Genomic DNA, 11,293 nt, shown 5'->3' with positions numbered 1-11,293 from the left:
GGTCCCGCAATAGGAGTCAATGTTAAACAAACATGATTTCGCCACGTGTTCACCGTTGCCTATACAAATGAGATTGAAAGGCCAAAATTCAGGTTGCAATTCCGGAACGCTTTCGCGGCTTTGATTTGAGCCTTGAGATTGAGAGGGAAGCACCAACAAGAGCTGCAGCCAGCAGCAACCAGCTACAATTAAGCTCTCGGTACTCTTTCTCTCTCATTTATATTTGCTTTGTGCTTTATGTCTTGCCTTCTGTTTGGTTCCCGAGAAAAGAGGGCAGAAAGGAAACGAAAAATATTATTTTGGGAAAAGAAAATGGAATTGCTTCCGCGAAATATTGTTCTGCTCAGGCATGTTAAACGACGTGTCGTTTGTCTAGATGCATCAATTCGAGTATCGGCTATATCGTTTCGGAACGAGGTAGTTCCAAAAGATTAGCCATCTACAAAGCAATGCAAATTAGTCTTTCTAAGTTAATTATGTCACAAGTTTCTGTCTGTTCAAGTGTTGTTGTAAAGATGAAAAGCCACGACTAATCCTGTGTCTAATGTATGGTTATACTAGGATTGGACCGATTGGTTATGCAATACTAGGATTGGTAGACAAAGATCTGGTCTTGGCCAAAACCACTACCTGTTCCTGTTGAGAGATTGCATATATAAAAGGAATAGCTTACTTGGGTTTGAGATATTATGCTTTAGGTTTAAAAGAATAGTGGGTTATCATTGGATACTCTTCAAATTGCCATGCTTAGAAGTTAGAACATTAATGAAGCATCAGATAGGTTTCAAACTTTAGACTTTAACAGGGAATTGAATATGTATTAAGAAAATTCTGACAAGTATTAATATGCATTAAGGATATGGCTTTCTGGTGATGTTTACTTCCTAGTTATTTAACTGTCAAATTCTGACCTATCTTTGAGGTTCTATGAAAAATCTTTCTTCTTTCATTGTTCTTTTGTGTTATTCCCCTCCATAACATTATTCTTGATGGATGCTACTTCTTGTATGAACTAACTTGGTAGCTGTGGTATACCAGATTTTGCCTGACAGTATGATTTTCGGATTGGTAGTTACATTAAAGTTTCCTGAAAAGTGAAAAGGTGCTAATTTCCTCTTTTGATTCAGAACAAGCTTAGTTCCTCCTCGTTCTCATTCATATTTGTTTCCTTTCATTTTCGAATGCAGTGAATCCCAACACCCGAATAATGAAATGTCAAAATCACAAGGTATCACAGTTTCTCATAATTTGCAGCAGCAAGGAAGCAAGAATGTTCAGACTGGACGTCCCCAGAATATGCTCACCCAAAGCTTGACTAAAGCAGTTACAACCTTAGATGAATTCAAATATGGATTTCCATCTGATGGCTTATCGACTGCATCCAATAAATGGTGGGGAAGCAATAGCCCTGAGGGTTACGAGGGCATCCATGGAGGAGCTGAGACTGGTGAAGACAACAAGCATCAATCTGACGAATTGGCAGATAACAGTGCAAGTTCAATAACAGGGGACAAAGAGAAATGCGAAAGTGGGAAAGAGGAGAATGAAATTGGTCCCCAAGGGACGGATCTATTGGTGGCTGTGAGAAAAAGAACTCTGGAAGATGGGGAAAAGGCACTTAAGCTTGGTGTTTTCCGGGGCTATGGTGCAAAGAAGTTGGGCAGAAAGGAGAGAACATTGCTTCTTCGAATATTCAAATCTTCAATGCCTAAACAATGGATACATGAATCCTCATAAATAGGGGGTGTTTGCTCTTGACATGTTAGATAATCCTTGTTATGATTAGTTTTTTTTTTCTTTTTCCAATTTCTTTAACAGGATTGTACTTGACAACTATAATGAATTTTGAGTATGAATGGTACTATTTGTAATTCGATCATAATCTCACAAATGGTTCAGCAGCTGTGCTAGAATCTCTTTTGGTGGCTTTGGGCAATCATATATGTTGTACAGTAGTCATTGTTTGAGTTGCCATGAGTATTATGTTTATGTAGGTGATTTATTATGTGTTTAACTGTATTAATATGATGACCATGAGTTTCTTCAAGACTTCAACCACACTTGAAAAAACATGGATCAATTGAAAGTTCAGATTGTTGTGCTAATGATATTGTTGAATGTTGAGAGGGTATGGATAACTGTATCTCTGGTACAGAAAACTAGAGCATCCCATTATTCAAGTACTAATTAAACTGCAATACATGCTTTATTATTATGAAATTAAAGTTTCCATCCCATTATTCCCATCTACAGATCCGTCTTGAGAGGAAAACAATCAATGAACAATAATAATACTACTACGTTAACACCAGTCATCTGCAGTAGTACTGCAGGCAGCGTGTCGACAAATTGGGCAGGTTACGTGAGAGGCAAGCCAAGGGTCGATGCACTTGGTATGGAAGGTGTGGTTGCATGCAGGAAGGACTCGGCATGAGTCAGCTTCTTCGTCCCTGAAATCCTCCTTGCAGATACCACATGTACTCTGCTTGAAACCACTGCTTGTTGATTGTTCATCATTACAGCTAGCTCCGATTCTGCTGCTTTCGTGATCTGTGGGGGGCACGAATTTCACCTCCAAGGCAAATATTCTTCTCATTTTGCCAACAAAGACGAGCACAAAATAAGCCCCTAGCATATAAACAGCTACTTTGCTAATAAAGATCAAAGTGACAAGCCAAAGATAAGCAAAGCTACAATTTGTAAGCATGCTCATCACTAACTACACAATTGCTAGAATGCTAACAGCCTTAGTCAAAGAAATTTCAAAAGAAATGGAGGGACGGAAAGAATGTGAGATGGTGATGGTGATTGGAGTTGCCATGCTATCTTAATTATAATTAAATTGAGTGTTTAATTGTATGTATTGGTTTTTTATCGTAAAGCTGATCATTTATATAGTGGAATTCTAAGCCAGCTTATTGGGAAATTTTGTTTATTGCCTCCATCATTCCTTCATCATCTCCATTAATTTGTCTTGATTTTCTCCTTTAATTTGAAATCTTATCTTATCTACTTGTGTAATATGTCAGACTTAACGCGTACGTTTATTGTCATCCAAATTAAAGAAATTCAACTACTATTTTCTTTTTAATTTGCTAGGGAAAACTTCAATTACTATTACTGTATATGTTGTTATTATTATTATTATTGATTTCTTTTGAATTCTATTACCAGTGAATTGATATGGCCCATGACAAGATGGATGGGGTGAAGGAGGTGGCATGATTCTGGTATTTGGGTCTTTATCCCCTATATTGCAATGCATAGTGATGATTTATTAAGTTGCCAAAACTAAGAAAATTGAGTTTTTTTTTTAATGGTAAGGTGAAAAACGCACATGCAAATGTGTACTCCAAGACATTTATCAAATTAGTTGATAAATTCCTTTACATTGACCACCAAGTTTCATCGACACATATAAGAGCACATTAGGAAAAATCCCATTTCACAGCAATTGCGCGCACAATTTGTGAAAAGCTAGCCCTTAAAACTCTATCAAGTTCTGAACCTAGCTCACTTTCCAGGTACAAAGTTTGTGGCATATGCCCAAGCATTGTTGTTAACAGGGTCAGCCAAGTGGTCAGCCAAGTTCTCAATTGGTCCCTTTCCAGTAACAATGGCCTGCACAAAGAACCCAAACATAGAAAACATGGCCAATCTCCCATTTTTGATCTCCTTCACCTTAAGCTCAGCAAAAGCCTCTGGATCATCTGCAAGGCCCAATGGGTCAAAGCTCCCGCCCGGGTATAACGGGTCAGTCACCTCACCGAGAGGCCCACCAGCAACTCTGTAGCCCTCCACTGCACCCATCAAGATAACCTGAGTGGCCCAAATTGCCAAAATGCTTTGGGCATGGACTAAGCTTGGGTTTCCCAAGTAGTCTAGCCCACCCTCACTGAAGATTTGGGCCCCGGCCTTGAACCAAACAGCCTCGCCGAACTGGACTCCGTTACGGGCCAGCAGTTCGGGGAAAATGCAACCCAGAGCTCCAAGCATGGCCCATCTTGAGTGGATTACTTCAAGCTCACGGTTCTTGGCAAAGGTTTCTGGGTCAGCTGAGAGCCCAGCAGTGTCCCAACCGTAATCACCGGGGAATTCTCCGGTAAGGTAAGATGGGGCCTCACCGGAGAATGGGCCCAAATACTTGACACGGTCTGGGCCGTACCATGGGCTGTCAGATACCACCTTCTTGGGCTTAGCTGAGGTTTTGCGCATGGTGACCCGGCCCTCACCAAGAAGGTTAGAGACAGAGGGACTAAGCTTGATAGCTTGGCCAGCTAGAGAAGGGGAGGACAGAGCCATTGTTGAAGTAGCCATTTGAGACTTGAAAGTAATGGAAGTGTATTGACTACTCTTAGAGAATGCGAAATTAATTGGCACCAAGTGCTCTTGTTTTTCTTTGGGTAGAGAAGTTAGTGTGCATATGTAGAGGTTTGGTGCAAGGGCTTCTTATCTTTGTGATATCTTCATCTGATTTTTCATTGGTGAAAATGATGTTGAAGGATTTTCCCGATGATATTATTTCTTTGATCCTTTCCAGTTGGGTTGGTATGCTCCACTAGTTTACTCCCACAAACAGAAAGAAAATGGAAAATCAGTTTTTGGTATTATATGCTTTAATCGCTAGCCAAGAGAATCTGTCCTATAGAATTTGGCCACGTACACCTTGAGATTGAGAGTAATGACTTCTAATGGTCCAAATAGTTGTATTCATTGTAATGTGTCTATATGTTACAAACTGTATGTATAGATCCTTGTAGAAATACAACTTCTTTTTGTTGGTTGTGCTAGCAATTGGATGGAGTAGGTGTTAGGGGTCTCACTCCTGAATTTTTAGTTTATGAGCCAAGTGTATACCCACATGATGCAGAAAATGCTGATAAATATAGGGTACGTATAAAGCCTAAAATAGCAAATATCAATTCACTGTAATAGAATTCAAAAGCCTATATATATCCCCTTTCATTTTCTTTGCAGTTTTAGTACAGGTGAAAATCAATTAAATAAACAAACAAATTAAATTCTAATGAAATTATCTAAGATACTGACTTGTTGCACTTCTATAGCACCCTCCATGGTAAAGCTGCGGAGATTGTAGAAATGCTCAAACCAAAATATAAATGATGGCCTGGTATTCTGCAACTGGAAAAGTCTAGCTAGGTAAGGTAGTATCATTTATATATAACACAGCAGAAGCTGCTGATATTTCTGGTTAGAAGAAGCGGCTGATCTTTCACTTGTCAATGTAAGTTCTATCAACTATGGCTATGGTCTAAAACATAGCCACGTCATTTGTTGGGGTGCCAAGAAATAGTTAAGCTTAATTGCTTAAAGATGGACAAGAATATATATATATTCATATATTGCATTAAGCCAAGGTTGTGGTTAATTAATTGGCTATGGTTGCAAAACATGTGTGATGCTAAAGGTGGTATTAAGAACTGGCATGTCATTTGCAATATGGACAAGTAAGAAACTGACATGCTCTACCACAATAGTTAGTAACCACAAACTGGGCCGGATAATAATTGTTGCATCTAATTTTATTGATAAATATACCCCAAAAATGGAGCAGAAGAAAATAAAAACAGGCATTTTCTCTATATAATATCTACTAAACATGTTTGTAAATAAATGTTAAGTCGAGTTAATCTTATTTGATGCTAACCTAATTTATTTGTCATCCATGTGAATAGATATTGCCTTTTTTATTTATCGAGCAAAGTAATAGTCTACTCTAAATTACCATTATTATTGCAAGAATTCTTGTTATAAGTGTGAGCATACAAAAGCATGAGATATGTTAACTGTTAGTTTGCAAGATTTTAATAGGTATTTTATCATATAATGATTCATTGTTCCCTTATGCATGCTCATATTTTTTATGATTATAAGATAATTTCTCCAAATTATTGTTTTGAATCACAAAGTCTCACCCCTAGAGTCTTTGCTCATATCCAAAGAGTACGTGGCCAAATTTTATTGGCTAGATATCAAAGCATATAAAATATCCAAAACTGAGTTTCTTTTTTTCTTTTTCCTATTTTGGAGCCAACTAGAACTAATTAATGGAGCATATAAAGCCAGTTGGAAATGAAGTCATTACTCCCATCCCAAAGAGTAGCAGCATTGATTGTCCTATATTCTTTCTCTTTATGGAAATAAACTAGTGGAGCATACCGAGCCAACTGGACAAAGATGAAATGGAGCTAGAGATATATCCATCGCCAAAAAATCTTCAAACTTGATTTTCACCAATGAGAAAACAGATGAAGATATCCCAAAGATAAGGACCCCTTGCACCAAGCCTATACTATAAAACAAGAGCACTTGGTGGCAGCTTCACATTGTCTAAGACTAAGAGTAGTCAATATATACACTTTGATTATTTTCAAGTCTCAAATGGCTGCTTCAACAATGGCTCTGTCCTCCCCTTCTCTAGCTGGCCAAGCTGTCAAGCTCAGTCCCTCTGTCTCTAATCTTCTTGGTGAGGGCCGGGTCACCATGCGCAAAACCTCAGCTAAGCCCAAGAAGGTGGTATCTGACAGCCCATGGTACGGCCCAGACCGTGTCAAGTATTTGGGCCCATTCTCTGGTGAGGCCCCATCTTACCTTACTGGAGAATTCCCAGGTGATTACGGTTGGGACACTGCTGGGCTCTCAGCTGACCCAGAAACCTTTGCCAAGAACCGTGAGCTTGAAGTAATCCACTCAAGATGGGCCATGCTTGGTGCTCTGGGCTGCATTTTCCCCGAACTCTTGGCCCGTAACGGAGTCAAGTTCGGGGAGGCTGTTTGGTTCAAGGCCGGGGCCCAAATTTTCAGTGAGGGTGGGCTAGACTACTTGGGCAACCCAAGCTTAGTCCATGCCCAAAGCATTTTGGCAATTTGGGCCACTCAGGTTATCTTAATGGGTGCCGTGGAGGGCTACAGAATTGCCGGTGGGCCTCTCGGTGAGGTGACTGACCCATTATATCCAGGCGGGAGCTTTGACCCATTGGGCCTTGCAGATGATCCAGAGGCTTTTGCTGAGCTCAAGGTGAAGGAGATCAAGAATGGAAGATTGGCCATGTTTTCTATGTTTGGGTTCTTTGTGCAGGCCATTGTTACTGGAAAGGGACCTGTGGAGAACTTGGCTGATCACTTGGCTGACCCTGTTAACAACAATGCTTGGGCATATGCCACAAACTTTGTTCCTGGCAAGTGAGGTTGAGAACTTTGACACTTTATTTTATTTTGAGTTTTTCAGTAATAGTTTGTTTTATTTTGAGCCTCGGGCTGTTGGCTTTGTACTTTGTTTGCCTATTGGGCTTATTTAATACATGGCTGATTCGACAAAAAAAAAAAAAAAAAATTGTGGGCGCAATTGTTGTGATATGGGATTGTTTCTATTGTGCTTCTGTTGATGAAACTTGATGTTCAACCCTGAATTCAAAGGAATATATCAACTCATTTGATAAATGTCTTGAAGTACAAATTTGCATGTGAATTTTTCACCTTATTAATTACTTACAAAACTCAATTTTCTTACGACTTAATGAATGCGAACTATGCATTTGCAAGAAATGGGAAAAGCCTCATTGGCATCTGTTTTCACCAGCTTAGATTGATCAAGAAAATGCTGATAAAAATAGGAGATAAAACCCCAAATATCCCCAATACAATAGAACAAACCTGCCATGAGACTGCTGTTTAAGCCTATGTAGCAATTTAGGGGTGCAACTCAGGCAGGTTGAAAGGCCAACGCAAGCTCAACCCATGCTTTATTTTTCAGGTTCGGGCTCGCATTGGGTTCGGGTTGCCCAATTTCTTTGGGTTAGACTCAACCCGCAAAATCAAATAACGGGTTGGTTATCAACTTGTGAAAAACAAATCTTATTAAAAGTATAACACAATTACATCAATTAATCAATCACCATAGTTCAAAACTTCAAATATCGACTAGATTCAAATAAAAAATACCTTCAAGACCCTCTATATACATGAAGATAAAATAATAATAACATCACAACCACATACTAAACACCATAGTTTAGATTTTATTCCACACAAAAGCATAAAAAATTAAATAAATATTTCGACCTCATTTTAAATCTCTAGTTCATCTTCAATAATAATATATTAATTAAAAATATCTAAACTAAATATTATATTACTAATATAAATTAAAATGTAATCTAATATATAGATATATTATAGCATAATAGATAATACTAATACAATTCAGGTTGGGAATTCGGGCTCGAGTTCAGGTTGAGCTTGGGCAGACATGACCTTTACCCAAGTCCAACCCAAAAATTTCAAGTTGAGGTCGGGTTCGAGTTCGGCGGGTTTTGACTTTTTCAAACCCTCCTACACGGGTTCAAACACCGGATTGGGTTCGGGCGGGCTCAGGTTGACCCGGCCGAAGTTGCACCCCTATGTAGCATAAGATAACTTCTCATGTTCAAACTCCTCTATCTTCCCCTTTAAACCCTTCCACTCCCCACTAGCAAAGTGCCCAACAACACAGAAACAAGTTGCAATTTTGCAAACAGTGACAGGCATATGATCATCTCCACTACTACCCTAACTGTGTGTCTCTCGATAACCTTTGGGGGAGAGTTGCATAAGAGAAAGTAACAAGGATTAGGCAGCACATGCAGCAACAGTGCAATCAAAGCCGATTGAGAATTCCCCATTGAAAATGGAGCAACAAAAACAAGAAAGATCCAAGTAATAATAGTTCACAAGAGACCAAATTCTCCTTCAGAATTTCAGATGTTCATATGAACTTGTTGACTCTTAACATGATTATCTCAATCAACTGAGGTTCAAAGTACTTAAGATTAACATATATTCATGTCACTTCTAAGCCTCAACTACATTGTGCATAAATAGTAAGAATAGTTAAAATTGCTCTGCATTTCCATGTGCAAAGCCACTAGATTCTCGTATATTAAAAGGAACCAAAAAAAAAAAAGTGGCTTAAAATGTACTCAATTTTTGGTTGAAAAAGGATGTAAAGATCTCGAATGCCTCAATCTGAGCTTCAATGATTGGAACCATAAATGTCAGAATGTGATATTCCTTGCTGTATGAACCGAAAGAATGAATGATCATAAATTGCAAGCAAACATTTTGTTTCATCTGCAAGACATCACAGGTCACTATTACAACCACTCTGTACTAGAGAATAGAGATCATGGAAAATGGATACTGATTAAACGGTTTAAACCTTAGTTTTTTCTCTTATTTCCCTTCTCTTTTAGCATTCAAGATGAAGACAGAGATAAAATAGGAAATGCACATGCAAACATATGATATAATTAATTTATATATATATATATATATGTACATACAATGGAGTGTTCAGACTTCAGACACACAAGACTAAATTTTTTTTTTTTTTTGGCCACTCAAGACTAAATATTTTTTTTGATTACAAAGGGAGGCCAAGGAAAGAGGCCTAGAGGGGGAAGGGGGGGATCGAAACCCGGTGAGGTGGGGGCAGCACAACTGCTTGGCCAACTGGCCTACCCCAAGTCCTCCAAGACTAAATATTTTAATGAAGCAAGTAATGGTATGTTTTCTATTAATCATTACATTTACTCGAATGGCTTAAAATTAGATATGTGCCTTATTGGAATAATTAATGTTATGCACATGAACACTCCTTATATACCCTTTAAAAAATAACACTGCTTATGTACATATACATAAATTATAAATATTCTCTTGTCATACAACTTGGCTACATAAAATACTTATATGATCAAATGTTTATTTAAATCATTAATTATGTTGATTCTTGTTTAAATGTGGTGTCTATATTAACAATCTACCAATATAACATATTATGTTGTTGCACTGTTTAATAAAATAATATTACATCTTATGTTGATAACAAACATGTCGAATTGACACATATATAAACATACCAAACCATCACATTGTTACACTTTGCTATCTCCAAAAACCTGCAGGGATATAAGAAAATGATTCCTAATGTCTCAAAATGTGGAAACTTCTACAGAAATTCCGTACTTTCCAAATAATAATTTACCAAAGTTGAAGCGACTTTTTTTACTACATGTTACGTGATCCTTCATTAAAATAAAGTGTGATATGGATAATTATGTTAAAGTAGAGAAGAATAAGGCATGGATAAATCATAAATAGGAGGTGCATGTGTGGGAGGAAGCCAATAAATAAAAAAAATAGGAACAATGTTAAAAGGCCTCGTGCAAGCAAGCATCCAAGAAATGAGCATCTTATACATTCATACTCAAGACACTTCCATGACTAAAAGATCTTCATGTTTCCTTTTGGCTTTGGGTTTATTCTAAATTAAGGTGGGAATGTTAGTAAAATTACAGGTTTTATATATATATAATAAATTACATGTGAAATCTATATTTTAAATAAGTAAAATGGAAAATATAAAACTAGTAATTAGCAAGTGCAAGCAAAGGAATTGAATAATAACTCCCCACACTCCACTTCTCCTTTTCTATAAAGAAACCATTGACAGTTGCACACACGGAGTGACTAATGGGCTTGGCCGGATGTGTGTGCCCCATGCAACGCTATAAAAGGCCCGTACCGTATCCTCTCTCATTGGACCTTTTATATGGCCTATTTCTTTTTGGGCCTTTTTGGACAAAAGATAAGGCCCAGAGACCAGGCAGTCCACCAGAGTATATTGCATTTTTTGTCTTCGTGTTTTCATCCGAAATCACATTTGGTCATGGTGATTTAAATTTTGTTAATTTGGTCCTTATATTTTATGTCGTTTGCAAGAATCAAATTGGAAAATTTTAAACCATTATTATCAAATGTGATTTAAGGTCAGAACATACAGATTAAATATGTAGTTTACCATTTGTTAGTGGGCGTGAGGGTATTGTAATAGGATTTGGATTCTTTGTTGTCCTTATTTTTTGCTGTTTCAATCCGTTGTAAAATTCATAGCCTTGTTTCGAAGAGAGCTATAAATCCATTTCATGCACTCTAATTTTCTGATTGTGTTTGTCAATTAGTAACAGTAGTGTCACTGAGTGACAATAAACTATATTGTCAAGAGTAATGCTAGAGTCATTTGGCATCCAAATTGATCCAAATTTAGGATATCTACCTGTATTGTCAATGACACAAAAAATACCTAATCAGAAGAAACATGCACCTAGGACTTTTTAAACATTAAATAGTTGCTTTGTTTGTTTGAGCAAATTTCTATAGTATAGTTTCCTTTTATCTCAAAATATAGTATATTTCCCTTTTTCTTGTAGTTTACATTCTTTCCATTATTTGGT

General features: G+C 37.5%; 3 protein-coding genes across 4 annotated transcripts; 2 read left to right on the top strand and 1 right to left on the bottom strand.

Annotated features, from left to right (window-relative positions):
- Positions 1 to 73: 73 nt before the first annotated feature.
- LOC147287791 (uncharacterized) lies at positions 74 to 1,913 on the top strand. 2 transcript variants are annotated; one of them, XM_086242657.1, is made up of 3 exons: positions 78 to 199; positions 1,039 to 1,102; positions 1,188 to 1,913. In XM_086242657.1, exon 3 carries the CDS (start codon positions 1,213 to 1,215, stop codon positions 1,735 to 1,737), a length of 525 nt encoding a protein of 174 aa, XP_086098783.1. In that variant the 5' UTR covers positions 78 to 199; positions 1,039 to 1,102; positions 1,188 to 1,212; the 3' UTR covers positions 1,738 to 1,913. The 2 variants fall into 2 exon arrangements, with proteins under 2 accessions (XP_086098782.1, XP_086098783.1); XM_086242656.1 differs by lacking the exon at positions 1,039 to 1,102 and having other exon boundaries at positions 74 to 199.
- Positions 1,914 to 3,292: 1,379 nt separating this feature from the next.
- On the bottom strand, positions 3,293 to 4,413 carry LOC147287790 (chlorophyll a-b binding protein, chloroplastic-like). Its single transcript, XM_086242655.1, has one exon. The coding sequence runs from the start codon at positions 4,315 to 4,317 to the stop codon at positions 3,514 to 3,516; it is 804 nt and encodes a 267-aa protein (XP_086098781.1). The 5' UTR covers positions 4,318 to 4,413; the 3' UTR covers positions 3,293 to 3,513.
- A 1,930-nt stretch (positions 4,414 to 6,343) lies between these two features.
- Positions 6,344 to 7,460, top strand: LOC147287789 (chlorophyll a-b binding protein, chloroplastic). Its single transcript, XM_086241254.1, has one exon. It carries the CDS (start codon positions 6,403 to 6,405, stop codon positions 7,204 to 7,206), a length of 804 nt encoding a protein of 267 aa, XP_086097380.1. The 5' UTR covers positions 6,344 to 6,402; the 3' UTR covers positions 7,207 to 7,460.
- Positions 7,461 to 11,293: the final 3,833 nt, after the last annotated feature.

This window comes from Dryas octopetala, chromosome 4 (genome assembly GCF_963921425.1).
Source record: "Dryas octopetala chromosome 4, drDryOcto1.1, whole genome shotgun sequence".
Lineage (NCBI taxonomy): Eukaryota > Viridiplantae > Streptophyta > Magnoliopsida > Rosales > Rosaceae > Dryas > Dryas octopetala.
This window is presented reverse-complemented; position numbering and strand designations above follow the sequence as displayed.

Excerpts from the sequence above, each read along its gene's own strand:
- LOC147287791 (XM_086242656.1), top strand. The coding sequence starts at position 1,213 with ATGTCAAAATCACAAGGTATCACAGTTTCTCATAATTTGCAGCAGCAA.
- LOC147287790 (XM_086242655.1), bottom strand. The coding sequence starts at position 4,317 with ATGGCTACTTCAACAATGGCTCTGTCCTCCCCTTCTCTAGCTGGCCAA.
- LOC147287789 (XM_086241254.1), top strand. The coding sequence starts at position 6,403 with ATGGCTGCTTCAACAATGGCTCTGTCCTCCCCTTCTCTAGCTGGCCAA.